The sequence below is a fragment of the Rattus norvegicus genome, chromosome 4 (assembly GCF_036323735.1).
Source record: "Rattus norvegicus strain BN/NHsdMcwi chromosome 4, GRCr8, whole genome shotgun sequence".
Lineage (NCBI taxonomy): Eukaryota > Metazoa > Chordata > Mammalia > Rodentia > Muridae > Rattus > Rattus norvegicus.
Genome location: NC_086022.1, coordinates 60,261,874 through 60,280,348, shown reverse-complemented (window position 1 = coordinate 60,280,348; position 18,475 = coordinate 60,261,874). Strand labels below are relative to the sequence as shown.

The 18,475-nt window shown below is 45.2% G+C and overlaps 1 protein-coding gene across 2 annotated transcripts in view; it reads left to right on the top strand.

The window, feature by feature from the left end:
* The first annotated feature begins 678 nt into the window (after positions 1-678).
* The window catches only part of Cep41 (centrosomal protein 41), a 41,069-nt gene continuing 23,272 nt past the window's right edge, over positions 679-18,475 (top strand). The window contains exons 1-2 of one of the 2 annotated variants that reach the window (XM_039108120.2): positions 679-915; positions 15,320-15,383. Coding sequence is in view for 1 of the 2 variants with exons in the window: in NM_001415927.1 (NP_001402856.1) it covers positions 2,382-2,414; positions 15,320-15,383 (97 nt within the window). In the remaining variant the exon portion in view is untranslated. Of the gene's footprint in view, positions 916-2,326; positions 2,415-15,319; positions 15,384-18,475 lie in introns of those variants that run through there. The other variant, NM_001415927.1, reaches the window with a different exon arrangement.

Sequence of the window (18,475 nt, the reverse complement as noted above, 5' to 3'; positions counted from 1 at the left end):
CACTTTGCAAGTCAGGACCTTTGTCCACTAAGCCACCCCACCTGTCCCTTTCTAAATTCTCTACCCATAATCCCTATGGTCACCTGAACTGGAAACTTAAGGGTCCTTTGGAAAGTCGGTTAGATGGAGTTTTGCTGGGGTGAACACGTGAAGGAGTGTTTCGTTAACGTGGACACAGGATGTTCTTCTTTTTTTTTTTTTTTTTTTTTTTTGGTTCTTTTTTTCGGAGCTGGGGACCGAACCCAGGGCCTTGCGCTTCCTAGGTAAGCGCTCTACCACTGAGCTAAATCCCCAGCCCACAGGATGTTCTTCTAAAGCAAGCACGTGCATGGACATGTGATGGATTCTTTGCTAACGACGTGCATGTATTGGTCCACCTTCCATTGTGTAATTGAGTTGCATTTGTCAGGACACATTAGTGAGAAATGCACCAAAAAACTTCTGGTCGGTGTGCTGCCGTTTGTTGCAGCTTCCAAGGACTCGGGGCTGATGGGATGCATGGGCTGAGAGGCAAGAGCCGTGCTGAGGTGAGGCATGTGGAGGACACGTGATGTCTGGAGGGTATAAATAGGACTCCACAGAGTGACGGAGACAGAGCTTGGCTTACCGTGTCAGCTCGCTGTGCAACGCTTGTGGGCCTTGCGTCTTCACTGATCTTCGATTCCCTGAGAGAGGCACGACTGAGAGCTTCTCCTGCTGGTGTTCCTGCTGGTCCCTCCTACTTACTCGAACAGAGGCTGAGGCCTGGCTGTCTCTGCTATGTCTTGTCACCGCTGTTGCTAACCCAAGTCTACCGACCTGGACTCCTGGTGTGTCTGTGAGGTGTTTGCAACTGGATCAAGCTGCTGCTACCTGCTGACCTGTGAACTGATTTCCAGACAACACTGAGTTGCTCCAAAGAACCTTTCTAAACAGGTCCATTTTTGCCGTATCCTTTCTTTTCTACTACCCCCGGTGGGTGATGGGTTATGAGGAAGGTTAAAGCATTTACGAACCATCATTTAAAATAGGATTTGAAAAAATTCAACTTACATTTATTCCAACTCCAAGATGCACAGGTGCCCCCTATGCAAAGATCTGATAACTATCTTCCTACCTACTCCCTTCTTTCTTTTTGCAGTCCCCAGTCCTTTATTCTAGTAGTGGGAATGTTAGAAGGGTTTAAGACTAGCCATCACACAGGAACTTTAGACAAACCTTGATAGGTATTAAAGACTAGACACAGTACAAGGGGACATTATAACAATAGTCTATGATCCTGGAGGTCCAGTCTGGATGACTTGATCCAAGATAAGGCCCTAAGAGCAGGTTCCTGAAGTAGCTAAGAGGTCAGGGTATGGGAGGCCACGTTGTTGAGTGGGTCATCTGCATAGACCCTGCCATAGTTCACATGGACGCTGTCCTTCACACGGAGCTAGCCAGTATGAACAAACCTATGTAACCTTTCTCTATTCCTGGAAAAAACGACTTAGAGCAAAGGACAAAGGGCTACTGTGCTGTTCCTTCCCTGTAAAAGGAAATAATAATTTGGATGGATTTGGTGGGACATTTAGGAACCGAGTCAAACTGTGTGGGTAATTGTTTTGTAAAGGTGCTAGGACTTAATTTTCAAATCTGGAATGAGAACAGGTGGTGGTTGGTGGCAGGAGTCACAATGGTTTCCATGACAACGGGATCGGATTTTAGTCATCTTTCCCATCCTCCACAAAACGTACTGCAGCTTTCCTCATAAGGTGCTTATTAAATACTTGTTAAATGAATGATGAGCCGCTGAACGGTGTGCGCTCTTTGCAATTAAGGCTGCCGTTCTTTAGCTAGACTAAAAGCTTTTAGAGCAACAATAATTACTGTGTTTACCCATGATATTTTGCATAATGTGCATAATAACTTAAAACACGAACATAATAAACTATGTACTCTTCGTTCCAGTTGAACAACCAGGGCCCAAATCATTTCCTCTGTCACAGAAGTAGTAGCCCAGATGTTTGGTTAGAATGGCTTTACAAAGAGGTAGGGGCGACCTGTAATGAATTTGTGTTTCTCTCTCCAGCCTGAGGCCAGACCCTTCTTCTCAGGTCTGCGCAGGCGCCAGCTCCCCCTCCCCCCCCTTTCTTCCCGCGCTCAGGCAGGAGCTGGCCGCCAGGATTCAAGCTGCGCTAGCGGGCGTCCCGCGTTGCCCTTGGCAACCATTGAGCGGCTTCTCGCTCTCCCTCGCTCGGGCCGAGGCAGTAAACGGAGCCTCTATTGGCTGACCTGGGCAGCCAGGCCAATCGGAAGAGAGGTTACAGGGAGGCGGCTGAGCGGGGGCTGTGGGGGGTAGGAAGCTAGATTAGTGGCAAGACGTGAGGCTAGAACCCCGAGCGTGGTCGGTTGGAGCAAATATGTCTGCCCGGAGGCACATTGGGAATCCTGAGGTGAGGGCCAGGTCCGGACCCGAGAGCCGGAGGGGGCGGGCGCACCGGAAAAGGCGCCACGTGGGCAGGGACGAACAGCCGGCCACTTCCGCCGCCCGGAAGGCGGGAAGTGGCCAGCGTGAGGAGGGGGCCGAGCGCAGGGCCTGGGGCGGGGCAGGTCTAGGCTCTGCGTGAAAAGGCACCCCGTGGTGCCAGGCGTGCTCACTCTCCGAAGGCCGACCGGACCCCAGTGTTTGAGGCTTGGAGGAGCCAAGTACATAAAGACACAGCCCCTGCCTTCAAAGAGTTTACAGTCTAGAGTGACACCTGCAAAAGCAGTAAAAATAAAAGACCCCCCAGAAACATGGAAGGAGATGAAGGGGCACATTACTTCTCAGAGTCAGGGTACCCCAGACCAGGCCGCCATTGCAAAGGGAGCAAAATAGGACCCTTTCTATGGTACCTTTTACTTTGTGCACCTGGCTTACCTTCAGTGCTCTTGTGCATTTGTAGCAGTTTAATGTCACCCAGTATTGACTCTTACCAAACAAGTACCAGACCGACAAAGAGAACGACAAAGCCTCTACGGTAGAGTTCAGCCTAGTGATGGAAACTTGTAAACTGAAGTTGAGTAGAGAGATGTAAGAGAAAAGACAGCACTCAGTTGAGAGTAGGGGGGAGGTTCTTGATCTGGAAAGGTCCCAACCTATCAAGGCCATTCATGGGTCAGGTGAAGAGCTTTGCTTACTAGAACAGCACATGTAAAGCTATGGAGAGTTAGAACTCCTACCAAGCCCCAGTAGGAGAGTCTACAGAACAAAAGGCAGTTTGAGAGGGGCCTTCTGCACCTTCATATCAAACACCAGTTGTAGGTCTCTGATTTCTTGGTGAACGGCTGGTGATTTTGGAAACTGTGGCGTGTGTATTGGAGTGCCGTGATAGTAATGTCTGTTTTATTTTATGTTTTTGGTTGTTTGTTTTTGTTTTATTTGTTTGTTTTCCTGAGACAGTCTCGCTATGTAGCTCTGGTTGTCCTGGAACTCAATATGTAGACCAGGCTGGCCTCAAACTTACAGAGATCGACCTACCTCTACCTCATAGATGCTGGATTTTAAAGGCATGTACTTCCACTATTCAGCCTTGATAGTAATGTGTAAATATTGTGTATACATCTGGAATCTAAAGTCCAACTCAGTGAAGTAGAAATTAGAATAACGGTCACCAGAAGTTAGGGATGGGGTGTCTGGGACAGAGAGATGCTGGTCGCAGGATAGAAAGTTTGTCAGGAGCACTAAAATGTTGAGATGGCACAGCAGGATAGCTGAAATATAAATTTAATGTATATTTCACATTAGCCAGGAGAAAATTCCAAAACTCTCCTCACAAAAAGGGAGGTAATGACTGTATTTACTAACAGTGTGTGTGTGTGCATGCCAACATTATGCCCTAGAAATTATGTTTTGCAACTAAAATATCAATATTAGACGCCTATGAGGGGTGAGTGAGGTAGTTGAAAGGTAGCCACACCATTATCCTGCCTATTGGTCAGCACTCAAGAAGTTTTTAAGGAGTTTTAGTCATGTGGTCAGATTTACATTTTAGGTGGCATTATAACCACACTGTGGTGGATGGAGTTGGGCAGGCCGAGGCAAGGAACGGAGACATTGATTAGGCGATTATGTTGATAGAAGTCTGAACTGATGCTAGGGAGTGGGGACATAATTAAGGAGAAACCTTAGGTATGAAGCCCACGGTCAAGCACGATCACCCTTGAGAGATGGCATTGAGGTAGAGAGAGGACTTCCATCCCCAGCTGGGGCCATTGGCTCTCACGAATGAAACCGGAAATATAGGACAAAAGAGTCTGTCAGAGAGGAAGGATGTAAATAATTGCTGTCTTTACTGCCTTCTTTGAGTGGAGGGCAGCTTCCAGGAATTCTTGAGAAAGAATGCATATGTATTTTTGTACCCAAAATATCATATCTAAAACTGTCTCTATTCTACATTCTTTTTTTTTTTTTTCCTGAGTGCGTGGCTGAGGATAGACTTCTTGGTTGGAAAACAACATCTTGAAAACATTGTGCTGTGACCCGGCAGCCAGTGTGTCCGTAGAGAAACCCAAAGCCATCCTTTGTGACTTGTTGCTCTCAGGAAGCTTCATCTTGTTCCCTGTGTAACGACGACTTCTCACAAAAGGATTCCTTGTTATGGCCTGTTCTCATTCACTTTGGTAGACACCAGGAACTTGTATCTTTCCACTCTGTAAATCTTTTCTTGAGTTATTTTACTGCTGACTTCATTTTGTCCACCCTCTTTCTTGGGTTCAATGTTTTAATATTATACCCATGGAAACTGGTTCTGATCCCCCACCCCCACCCCACTTCTATCTCCTGTCTTTCTAATTTTGTCTTTCTGCTTTAAGAAATTTAAGTTTATGTTGGGTGGTGGCTTACGCCTTTAATCCAAACCTGATCTACAGTGTGAGTTCCAGGACAGCCAAGGCTACACCAAGAAGCCCTGCCTTGAAGAGGGAGGGAGGAAGGGAGAGAGAGAGAGAGAGAGAGAGAGAGAGCGAGCGCACTTTATTTTCTAATTTTTGTATTGATTGTAATTTCTGCTGTGTGCGAGTGTGTGTATATGTGTGTGAGTTGTATGTGTATGGGTACATGTACAGGATCCGTGTATATGTGTATTTGTATATGTGTAGGTCAGCAACTTCAGATATGCCCCTCAGATGCTGTTTACCCTGGGTTGTTTGTTGTTTGTTTTTGAGATAGAGTTTCTCACCAGCTTGGGATTCAGCACTGGGCTAGGCTGGCTGACCACACACCTCGGGGATCCATCTATCTCTCCCTCTTTAGCACTGGGGTATCATCCCAGCTTTTCCACATGGGTTCTGGGAATCGAAGTCAGGTCCTCGTGCTTGCTCAGCCATCATTTTTCTAGGATATCTCCCAGACCTCCACCATTTTAATTTTTAAGAGCTGTTTTCTCATTCTGATAGCCTTAAAAAAAAAAACACTTTATTTTTTGTAGATTTGCAGAGAGGTGTTAAAATAGTGCAGAGGTCTGTGTGCCCTTCCCTCAGCTTTCCACAGTGCAGTAAAGTACATCATCAGAACTAGAGTATTTAAGCTTGTACAATTTGTGTATAGTTCTAGGCCATCTCATCACATATGTGCACATACACAGAGCTACAGTTACAGTAAAGAACTTCATTACCACAGTAGCTCCCTCATGGTACCCCTCCCAATCACATCCGTTTTCTTCTCATACTGCCCTCATCCCTGGCAACCACAAATATGTTTTCCATCTCTGTATCGCCAGTTTAAGAATGCTGTAGGAGGGGTTGGGGATTTAGTTCAGCGGTAGAGCGCTTGCCTAGCGAGCGCAAGGCCCTGGGTTCGGTCCCCAGCCCCGAAAAAAAAAAAAAGAAAAAAAAAAAAAAAAAGAAAGTCTTAAAGAAAATCAAAAAAAAAAAAAAAAAAAAGAATGCTGTAGGAATAGAGCCATCCAGTGCATGACCTTTTCCAGTGGCTTTCTCTTTCTACTCAGGATAGTGTCCTTGAGACGCCCCAGGGTGATACATGCAGTTGACCCCTTAGTTGTTGGCTAGTACTCTGTAGTATGGGAAGACTAGTTTGTTCACTCATTAACTCATCCAGTCAGTGTAAAACATTTTGATTGCTTTCAGTCTGAGACTATTAGAAATCAAGATTTCAGCTTTTGTGTGGACATTAATCTTCATTTCTGTCAAATAGGTAGGTACCCGGGAGTTCAGTGGCTGAGTTGTATGGTAAACATATGTTTAGTTAGAAAATGGCGTGTGCCTGTGCGTGTGCCTGTGCGTGTGCCTGTGCCTGTGTGTGCCTGTGCGTGTGCGTTTGATGGTTTGTGTGTGGAGGTAAGAAGACAACTTGTGGGAGATGATTTTTCCACCATGTATGTTGCCAGGTTTGGTGGTAAGGGTCTTCACCAACTGAGTCGTCTTGCTAACCCTTATTAGGGTTTTAATTTGTACTTCTCTAATGGACACAAAGGCTGGCAGTTTTTATCTGTCATCTAGATAACCTCTTCTGCAAAATGTCTTTGTGTCTTTTTTGTTTTGTTTTTCTTAATCTTTTGAGATTGGGTCTCACACTGGAGCTCACCGTCGTCCTCCAGCCTCAGGCTTTTGAGTGCTAGGATTACAAGTATGACCCTCCACACTTAGCTTCCTGCTCTAATGCCTGAGCCTTTTATTTCCTTTTTGTTGCCATTGTTGGTGACTGCATAAATAGTGTTTGGATTTTTTTTTTTGAACAACGAGTAATAATTAGAATTTAAGTTCCTTCCTCCTTTTTGTTTTTCCTGGAGTTTCTATATACCCTTACTTTGACTCTATACTTCTTAATGAATAATGTGTCTACATCATTATCACTGTTTGTAATTCTTAATATCAAATTTTATTTTTATCCTACATTTTTATAAATAATGTAGAAATTCTTCCTACATCACTATCACCATAATTTTTTAATAATTATCTTTCCCAAAACTTTCTCTCTATACACTATATTGAAAATTTTATGCCGGGTAGCAAAGAGATATTTGTATTGTAATTTTGTTTCCCATAAATGTTATATTGTACATATGGTGTTTTGACTTGCTTTTTTCCCCCCACTTAACAATATGTCTTGAAGCTCTGGGTGCCAGCTGATCCCAGTCCTGCTGAGGACTGCCTTTATTTGTAGATGGCTACCTTCTTACCGAATCCTCACAGTGAAAGTGAGAAGAGAGACATTCACTGGTGTCTCTTTTTAAAATGTTACATTGTGTTTTTTAAAAGTTGACTTGTGAAGCCAGGCACAGTGGCACACAGGCCTTTAATCCCAGCACTCAGGATGCACAGACAAGGAGATCTTCGTGAGTTTAAGGCCAGCCTGTCTACATAGAGAGTTTCAGGACGGCCAGGGCTACATAGTGAGTCACTTCTTAAAAAATAAATAAATAAATAAATAAATAAATAAATAAATAAAAAAAAACAGACAACAAAAAGTTTATTCATGGGTATAGGTGTGGTCTATGCATGCACACGTGTTCATCCCCGTGCACGTGTGGTCAAATTCAGCATTCAGTGTCTTCCTCTGCCACTCTCCATCTTCTGTTTCGAGACAGGGTCTCACTGAACCTGGGGCTCTTTGCTTGAGCTCAGCTGCCTGTTCCGTGAGCTCCAGGAATCTATTCATCCCCATCCCCATCCCCATCCCCATCCTGTTGCCCACTGCTAGGCTTACAGGTACATGCATACCATCGTGCCTAGCTTTTTATGTGAGGTATAGGGATTAGAGCTCAGGTCCTCCTACTCACATAGCAAGCACTCTACCAGCCGAGCCATGTCCCTGACCACTCGTGTCTCTTCATAAGGACACCGATGCTATTCTCAGGCTTCTTTTACCCCCACCCCATTGTCCATTTATGTTTCTGAGTAAATTTTAAAAGGTGATGGAGATATTGAATTTTATTTTTTATTGAGAAGAGGCCTGCCGATGGTGAGCTACAGACAGTGACATTTACCAAGATGGGCAAAGGATAATTGTCTGGTACAGTGGCGTGTACATGTGTGGGAGTGGGGTGATTTTTGAGAACCAACTCCTAAGAGCTTTCATGAACCCTTACGTAGACACTCCGTTTCTTTCCCATTGTGGGGGACGCCTGAGGCACCCAATTCTTTGGCCTTTTAAAAACTGTCCTGGGCTTCTCCTGGCACTTCTGACCCTTCAGCTGTCACAAGCCAGTCGATCATTTTCAGTTGTTGATGTCTAGTGATACAGGGCCTACTCCTCTGCCATCCACGTAACTGCCTGTTCCCTAGGATTCTGCCTCCACAGTCACCGCTTCTCTGGGTTTGAGCACTGTAGCGCTCAGTTGCCATCACTTCCCCTCTTTCTGCATTTGGGTTGTTTATGTCCTTAGATATTTCTTAATGAAATCCTTACTGAGGTTTTGGGAGGGAGTGAAAGCTGATGATGTGTCCATTCTGTTCTCTAGTCCAGTCATCCACAGCCTCAAAGACCTTATTCGCTCACGTTTCTTCTGACATGCTTACAAGAACGTGCGATAAGGTTGCCTTACCTGATCCTCACTGCCATCCTCAGCCAGAGAAGCTCCATAAGCACTTGACAATAAGTGAAGATGTCTGAAACTGAAAGGAGGAGTTAAGGGTAGAATCCCACCATTCAGAGAGTGGAAGCCTATAAAAGGAAACCCGTGTGAGTCTGATTCAGAGAGCGTGTATTGAGTGAGAAGGTGGAATCCTGAGACACACAGTAATTAAGGGAATGAGTCATGTATCAGTGGTATGTCAGAGAGGGAGAGATTACTGAAGCCAATGCAGTAGACAGGTGTGTGTGTGGGGGGTGGCTTTAACATTCTCTCCTGTGGTATAGAAGGATCAAGAGAGTTTCAGGCAAAGTCTGCATTTTGCTTGGCGAGTAGATTTCTGATGTTGGTTAGCTGGCATGAGAACCACAGTCGAATGGCAGGGACCAGTAGTCATTGCAGTGGATGACAGTAAAATCCAGACAGAGAGTGGTGGCTTTTGCCACCGTTAGACTTAAGAATCTTGGCAGAAGAGAATAAGAGTGGGGCACTTCTCCTGTGATCTGTTGATTTGCTCCGAATAATACTCTTACTTAGTGGCTTGGCAGAAAGCCTTCTTCCATTTATCCCTCCTGGCCCTGCTCGATGGTTCTCTCATGAAAACCTCATGTGATTGCGCAGACAGCGTGGAGCTACGGTTCTGTCAGAACCTCCATTTATGTGTTTGTCTGTTGATGCTGCCTGTTGGCTGGAGCTCCCTCACAAATGCCCTTTCCATGTGGCCTGGACCTTTCCGTTCTTGACGGCTGAATTCTAAGAGCAGGTGGCCCAAGAGAGCCAGGTGGAAGCTGTATGGCCTTTCCCAGCACGTCACTTCCTTCCGTCATCGTCACTTCCTTCCGTCATCATCCCAGGCTCACCGGAGTCTGGAGATGAGGAAAGCCATAGGCCTCATGTCTCAGTCAGCGGACTGTAAAACCACAGTCTAATGGGACGGGAAAGCTTGACTCCATTGTGAAATACACAGTTTACCATGAATAGTGGCTACTGAAGAAGGTATCAGTGTACATGGAGTCAAGATGACTGCTGGGTATTAGCATAACAGGATCAATTGAGACATCCACTTTTTTTTTTTTTTTGGTTCTTTTTTTTTTTTTTGGAGCTGGGGACCGAACCCAGGGCCTTGCGCTTCCTAGGCAAGCGCTCTACCACTGAGCTAAATCCCCAGCCCCAAGACATCCACTTTTAAAAGTTCCTCTGACCAAAAAAAAAAAAAAAACCACCACCACCAACAACAACAAAAAAAAGAAAACCCCTATTTTAGGTGAGATTACCTAAGGACCAATTCTCACTCCCCTCATTTGTGGACAGACATACAAGTGGGGAGATTCTGAAGCAAATGTACAGTGACTTAAAGAAGAAAAACAAAACGCAAGTGTGCCAACCAGCACGAGTCCTCTGTTGAGAGATGGTGAATCAGAAGCTCCTGTGGTTCAGGCGTCTGCTGCTGGTGGTTTGCCTTGTGCTGTTGTAGTTTTTCTTCAGAAAGCTTCTCGTTAATCTTTCTTCTCCAGATTCATATCTTCACAGAGCTGCATCTTACTTTGCATAATCTGTCGGTATGCAAAGCAGTGGCCTCCTAAAATACTGCTGTGACTGTCCGACTCACCTCAGTATTTTCAGTGCGTCCCATTGTTGAGAAGAGCTGGTCCTCACTCCTAGTCCACAGTCAGGCTCATCCCTGTGGCGCCTCACTCTCCAGGACTGCACAGCCTATGGCTATTGAGGTTTGGGGATTGCATAACCCTTTGGAAATTTGGTGGAAACCCAGGACCCTGTCATACACAGAATTTTTCAAGAGTTTCATGAGACCCATGGAAACTTACCAGCGAGCTCCGGTGAAAACCCTGGCAGGAGTTCTGATTCGCAGAGGCTAACGGTTAAATGCTCAGTCAGATGTCAAACAACATAGGCCATGCTTACTAAATGAGAGGAGTGGTTGCCACTCTGCTGACTTTCAGCTTTCCTTACCTAATAGAACAATTTGTTTTTCAAACATACCCTTAAAATGGCTTTGCTGTTAGAATTTACTTCTACTTGGAATACGTTTTCCACCTCACTCGTTATCTAGCGCCCATTCTTCCATGAAACCTGTTTTCTTAACCCAATCTCTGAACGACTTTCTTTCAGACTTCCACGAGCCTCAGATGGTGTGTTACTCCTGTGGTACTAATGTGCATAGGCCTTCATGGTGTGTGTGTGTGTGTGCGTGCGCACATTTATGCATGTGCTTCTCTTCGTGTTGAGTTGGTGGGGGTGGGGGATTGGCTTCTTACAGAGTTGCCCTGGTTGGCCTAGAACTCACAGCCCTCCCACCTAACCCTCTAGAGCAGCTGAGTTACACGTGTGTGCCATTGGGCTTCATTGTACTTGGCAGGTATCTCCTTTATTAGCACAAGGTTTGGAACAGATACTGAGAGAGGTACAAGGTTGGACCCCTGTCCCAAGATGGACAAACATCAGGACATGTAGTCAAACGAGTCTTTTCCTCTTGAGGTGGCTTTTGGTCATGATGTTTATCACAGACACAGAAGAGTGACTTAGGTACTGCCTCTTTAGTGATATGTCCCTCAAAGGGCCCTTGACATATTTGGTCATTTCTAAAAACGCCTGTAGTAATTTACGAACATGGACTTTCCCGACTTCTTGCTCTCTCATGGTGAACTTCAGGGTGACCACAGATCTTGTCTTTATTTTAACTATGTATCAAAAGTTTCCCGTTCCACCTGGGCTCTAGGCATCTGCTCATTCACCTGTAAGCATCCTTAAATCCTTTCTCCTCCCAAAACAAATAACGCCAAACAGAGAGAGACAGAGACAGCGAGCTCAGCCTTGGCAACTCTGGAGAGAAGATCAGAAAGACATCAGTCGCCTTACTACTCCCACCCCTTCCTTCTCAGACATCTTTCTGTTCTGTTGCTTTACCTGGATTCCCGTTCGCCTGCTCTTGTGTGGCCTCATGTTGTTGGCTTTGACAGCTTTGCTCTGTGTTGGTTGCTTAACTCTTCTGTAATGTGTTTACTCCACTGTCTTTTGCCTCTCCTGAATCCCAGCCAAGGCTTCTCTTCCCCACCTGGCTGCTACTGTCAGGAAATTTCTTCTCAGTGTGCACCGTTTCCTAGAGTGATATTGGCCAGTTCCCTGGTTTCATGCACTACTTATAGTCAAATTATCCCCAAATCGTTATTTAGCCTGGCTCTCTCCTGATCTCTATGCCCATGTTGCCAGCTGGACATTTGCATTTTTGATAACCTACAAACATCTCATATTTAATATGTCCCAAATGTCACAATGATGCTTTTGCATATATGTTTCTTTTACTGCCTTCTCTGGGGGTTAGAGTGCCACTGCCCTCATTTGTACAGTGGTCTGCGAGCAGCCATGTTGACTTTGCATTATAAAGATAGGGTTAGGGTGACACTAGGAACAAACTCTACCACAGAGCTGCAACCCCAGCTTCACACTTCAAAGATTTCTCGAGACTTCTTTTTAGGGCTTCCTATCCCCTTAACTGATTTTTGTGCCTCTTTTCTTGTCTATGATCATATTCTCCACATTTTGCAGATCAGTCATCCCAAAAGGTAAATAAGGTCTCATCACTCTGCCCTAAGCCTTCAGCGGCCTCCCCTCATCTTCCCTTGGGCTCCTCAAGTTCCACACCGTTGACATCTGGGCTGGCTCTTGTGTCATGTTATAGGATGTTAACCAGTGTCCCTTGTCTCCTCTAGAAAATGCTAAGGGTACACCCTACTACCCAGTTATGACAACCCAAAATGTCTCCAGACCGTGATAAAAGTCCCTGGGCACAGAGCTGGTGAAATTGCATCTGTTGGAATCTACTGATTGACAGAACACGATGCAGTGCCGTATGTGTTTTGATAGAAGGCCCTTTGTGATGTGCCTACGACATGGCTCTCCAATGACATTTGTTCTCTCACGGCCCACAGTAATCCATGCCTTCCACTGTCCACTGGATTTCTTGAGAAGTCACCCGCACATTGATTCCATGCTTTTCTCTGTCAGGGCCTTAGAGTGCCCACCTGCTACTTTTGACACTTCACTGACCTCCATGACCCTCAGAATTTGGTTCAGCAAGTTCCTTCCTAGCTGTTCCTTGCCCTTGTTCTTGTTAAGGTCTCGAGTTCCCATCCCCCTCTGCTCCCTCTCTTTGTTCATCACGTTGACACCTATATACTGGCAGGGAGCAAGAGCTGCTGGCCAGGCCTGTTTTTACCTCTGTCCCACATAGGGACCTACTTCTTCTAGGCACTCAGTAATAGATGTCCGTGGGATGAACTGTGCTCACTAAGTCTTTGTAGAAGGAACAGCTTCTCCTCACAGTGCTTTCAGTCCCCACCATTCCAGCCTGTGCATATACTGGAAACGTAGCCAGTTGGTCAGTAGGTCAAGAGGCTGCCATCCCAAGGCCGGGGTTTTCAGGAGGAAAGCGTGCCTCCTCTTTAGAGCCTGCAGCACTGTGCTGGCAATGCAGCCCACAGAGCTTACTGTGGATTTGAGTCCACCAAAGACTAAGAACTGAACTGAGCTGAGAACTCGGAGAGGACCTGACGGTCTCTCCGGCAGCATATGGATTTCTCATTAGTCCATGTACGGGAAAACCGGGGGCGGGGAGGCCTCGGCAGCTGCGGCTGTCCACACTCCCTCCCTCACCATTCTGCCGCCACCACACCTGGTCCCCAGAGGCTCCCTCACTGCTCAGCTATTTTGGCTTAGGTATGGACAAATCTCCATGGTTCAGCAGGGACTAGCCTGGAATTTTTCAAAAGAAGCTTTGCTAGGAAACAAAACAGAAGGAAAAACAGGAAATAGGGTATAGAAATGATAAAAATATAGACTAGGGAGAACAGTCCCTCAGCTGAAGATAAGTGAAACAGTGTGTGTGTGTGCATGTGCATGTGTGTTATTTTGCTGGACTTAGCTCACTATTTAATTTTTCATGATATTGTTTGCCTCTGGGAACTCCGGCTAGGTCTCTCTCCATGTGTGTATGCCATCCTTTCTCTTAAGAGCCTTCTCCATCTTCGTCGGGGGAAGGTATTGAAACTGACATCACAATCGCCTGCCCTTCTAGGCAGCCATTACAGATTACAATGAGAAACGGGTTTTCCACCATTTTTTCTGAGGGCAGGTCAGCTTAGTGACTGCAGACACTAGCAGAGGAGTGGTGCTCAGTGTTCATAATAGAGGTTTTACTTGCCTGGTTTGAAATGAAAAACACAGACAATATCATTGGCTTTTTAATAACATGAAGGAACTGACCTTTTTACCCCGAGGGTTTTGTTGGTTTTTTTCTTTTCTTTTTTTCTTCTTTACCTTTTAGGTAATTGAAATAGCAGATGGTGGAGCTGAGAATGTTACAGTGTAGTTGCCTAGCATGTGAGTGGCTCTGGGTTCAGTTCTCAGTGCTTTAAAACAAAAAAACAAAAACAAACAAAAAAAAAAGCAGATGGTTTTATTTTTCATGTGGTAAAAAAGAAATTTAATTAAAAAGCAAATATACTTACCTTAAAAAACAAAATAGCCTGGGTTGGGGGTTTAGCTCAGTGGTAGAGCTCTTGCCCAGCAAGCGCAAGGCCCTGGGTTCAGTCCCCAGCTCCGAAAAAAAGAAAAAAAAAAAAAAAAACAAAAATAGCAAGTGGAAGTTGTGAGGATTTTATGTACTTACTTGGCAAAATTTAAAATGGATAATTTTATGTAGGTACCCCAGTTTGTTTTGTAAGATTTTAAAAACAGCATTGTGTGTGCACGTGTGTGTGTGTGTGCGTGCACGTGTGTGTGTGCGTGCACGTGTGTGTGTGTGCGTGCACGTGTGTGTGTGTGCACGCGCGCATGCGCACACGCACACACACACACACACACACACACACACGCCCCAGTGCTGAGGTCAGAAGACAACTTTCCGGAGTTGGTCCTCTCCTTCCACCATGCGGGTCCTAGGGATGGAATCAGGCCATGGAGTTGGTAATAAGCATCTTTTCTGGTGCCCTCAGTTTTAAAAAGTTCCTCTTGGTCTCTGAAATCCAAAACACTGGCCAACAGGTGTTACATGGATCATAGGAGTGGACAGAACACGTGCTTTTTGTATCTCTAGACCAGAAACAGGCCAAAGCAAGAAAGCTCTTTCTTCTGCGCTTGCCCTTCCTTAGTGGCTTTTGCATTCACCACAGGAATTTAATATGGGGGATTGTCTCCGCTTGGGTTCACAGAGTTAACTACCAGAACACAGCATAACACAAGGCAAATCTGACATAGACACCTCTGCCGGCCATAAGCTCACCCGAGCTCAACATGAGCCTCAGCTGCCGCAGAGCGGATACCATACGCTGACATGTGTGGGGCTCCAAAGAGCCTGCCGAGGGGACCTGGCCTGCCAGCATCGGGAGCATCTAGATCCCGCCTGCCACACTGTAGGGAGCTGTGGACAAAACCTAGGAGAGTCCAGAGGAGAGGGCCCTGAAGCCATGTACAAAGAATGGCGTCAAAGGAGGACAGCATAGCTACCTCATTGGAGGACACCCTTTTAAGGTCTTCTTTTTCTTTGCACACAGTACTCGGAGATTATTTTGATAAAATATGGAAATGCTTTGATAGAAACAAGGAAATTACCTCCAGCCAAGGGAATGTCACTCTCAAGAGTCTGCCTGTATGGGACAGTTGGTCCTCTAAACCTCACTCATCTCTGGAGTCTGACATTTTAGGATGTGTTCCTCTTGCCCACCATGATCCTCACATTAACCCCCTTCCTTGTCAACTTTCTTCTTTTGCAGTATCTGACCAGACGGATACCACAGAACCCAAGGTATCAACATGTCAAGTCAAGACTGGATACTGGTATGTAAAAATCAGAAATAGAATTAAAAAAAAAATCTATTAGCTATTGATAAACAGGAAAGCACCCATCACACTGGGCTCAGCCATCGCTGGAAGCACCTCATTGCCTTGCCTGGCATCTGTGAAGGCTGTTTTCAGACTATCAGTAAAAAGGTTGTACTCACATAAATTCAGTTGTTATTGCTTACCCCATTAGAAATCATCTAAATCACGAAAAGGAAATCCTAGGAGCTGAAGCCATTGTTCAATAAGTTACAGGGCTGACCCTGAGTAAACACCAGGAGGTCACATTCCATTTTGGAGTACCTTAAGTGTACTCCATCAAACTGACAGCGGCAGATTATACATGTGCATGTTTGTTCGGTCCAGTGTTTGCAGAGTGCTGACTGCATGTGTAAGTGTGGACTCTGGGAGACCGGAGAACGGCTGTGGGTTGTGGCTTTCGCAATTAGAGCCCCGAGACTCACGTGGAGTCTGACTGCCTTGAGTAAGGGACGACACCAGCTGAGATTGAATTAGTGCTGCCCTTCAGTGAAAGGCAGTTAGCTGTAAGCGAGCCGTCCTGCTAACTTCTATGCTGTCTGCATCTGAGTTCTGCTGCTGATGCTGCCCAGATCCCAGTGGATTGGAGGTCTTGTGAGAATTGGTCACTTGTTTCTTTTCCCTTCAGCCTTTACCTCACAATTCAGAGTTTTCTGTAGACACCTAAGGGAGGTGAAGGGGAGCTGTGTCTGCTCACACGGCCTTTACCTTTCTCCAGGCTCCTTGAAAATCAGTCTCCCATTTTGCACTTCCCTCTCTTGCATAGATGCACACATTTTCAATGGACCAGGTTTGCATGTACTACTTCTTTAAAACATTTCCTGTGCTACACAGATGTTTATTCTTGCACATATCCTGTGTGAATGGCAAGCAGAAATATTACTACTGTTTAAGAGGTGAAAATTGTGACCTGGAGATTTTCTGATTTGCTCGGTTCTATTTCTTATACCATAATAAATAAAATAAAATAAATATTTAAGACCCCAGGTTTATTTCAGACATCTTGGTTTTATGTATACTTTCATAAGTTTTTTCTCATGGAAATCTAATAAGAACTTGTGCCACCCTCTTCTATCTATTCAATCCAAGCCATAACCAAAATTTGACTCAATAATGGTATCTGAAATTAATTTTAATATTTAATGCAGTACTTAACATCTGATTTTGTAGTGCATATTAAATGTTGGAATCCTTTTATATCCCGAGAGTTTTTAAATGCTTTTTGTTAATTAAGCTTTTTATTTTGAGATAATTGTGGATTCACATGCGCTTGTAAGAAATGAAATGGAAATTCCACACACTCCTCACCCAGCATCTCTGAACCTGCTATTGCTATGGTGATGGCAGCATCAATAGGTGCAGCCAAGCTGTGGAGCACTGCCATCCCCGAGGAGGCTGCCATGCTGCCCTTTAGGAGCCCTGCCCATGCGTCACTCCATCCCTCTGTGATCCCCACAACTGCAGATTTCCTGCCTCTCATTCTGTCTTCCATTCAATGGAGCTGCACAGAATACAGCCTTCTGGATCGTGTTCTTCCACTCCTCTGTCTCCTTCCTTGCTGTCTTTACTTGTGTGTCACTGAGGCGCAAACACAGAGCCTTAAACAGGCTAGGCCATTGCTCTACCACAGAGTCATGCATGTCCAGACTGCATGGGCATTTTCCACTGGGGCAAACTTTCTGGAGCTTAAGTTTTGCTGTGTAACTGCAGCTTGTTCCTTTGTGACCGGCTGGTATTCCCTGGTATGGCTGTACTTGATTCAATTACTTGTTGAAGGACATTAACACTGTTTCCTATTGGGGATAGTTTAAAAACTAGTGCTGTAGGCGTTGATTTACAGATTTTTGTGTGAGCAGGTCTTAGGTTTTTTTCTGGAATAAATGCTTAGAGACATAGTTGCTGGGTCGTATTGTAATTTGGTTTGATTCAACTTGCTTTTTTGTTCATTATTTCCCTTTTTGAGACAAAGTCTCAGGTAGCTCAGATTGGCCTCAAATCCTTCTAGAGCCCAGGCCAGCTTGAATTCCTGATCTTCCCCCCTCCAGAGGCCTCGATGTTTTAGGAAACTGTCAAACACTTTCCCAAAGGGGCTACGTCGCCCAGCAGCAGGTGATGAGCAGTGACTGTGTCCACACCTTCACCTGCACTAGGCCTCTGGCATCACACTCCTTGTTTTGCCCATCCTGATGAGGCCCACAGGATCCTAGCGTCACCCTTGCCCACTTGCCCGGTGACTGCACCTGTTTGTCTTCTGTCATCTTTGCTGCGGTCCGGTGCTGACTGGATTGCTTGCATTTTTACCACTGACTTCCCAGTTGCTTATGCTGTCTGGACCCCCAGCCTTGGTGCGGCATGGTTTGCAAGTGTCCTTTCTCCATCCCTAACTTGTCCTCTCCTCCCGATGATCTTTGAGGAAGAAAGGCTTTTCATCTCGATGAGGTCCGTTTTTTATCTGTTTTCTCTTAGTAATCATTATCCCATCATCTAAGAACTTTTGGCCTAAACTATACCCCAGACACCCTTTTCTCCCGAAAGTCTTTGGGTTTTACGTTTAAAGTTCGAGATACATTTTGTACTGCTTTTATGTGAAGTCGGCTGGCTTAGGTGACGATTAACTTTCTAATTTAGGAGTGTCCTCCTGCTCTGACACCCTCATCTTTGTCAGCAGTCGGGAGAATATTTATGTGGCTTATTTCCTGGTCTCTGTTTTGTCCCTTTGATCTGCATATGTAGTCTCTTGCCAATATCACACAGTCTTGATGAATGTAGCCTCACAGTAAACTGGATACCAGAGTGGGGTAGCCTTATTGCTCTCACTCTGTTCTTCGCAAAATTCTCTTAACTATTCCCTTGCCTTTCCATATACGTTTAAGAATAATTCTATTTACATTTATAAAAGGGCTGATTTTTTATGGGAATTATTTATCAGTTTGGAGAGAATTAACATTTTAACTATGCTGAGAACTATTGACCTGTTTTCTGTTTCTGCGGATTTGCCTATTCTGACCATTGTATAGTGTAGTATATTTTAGGCTTGCCTAAAATAAGTT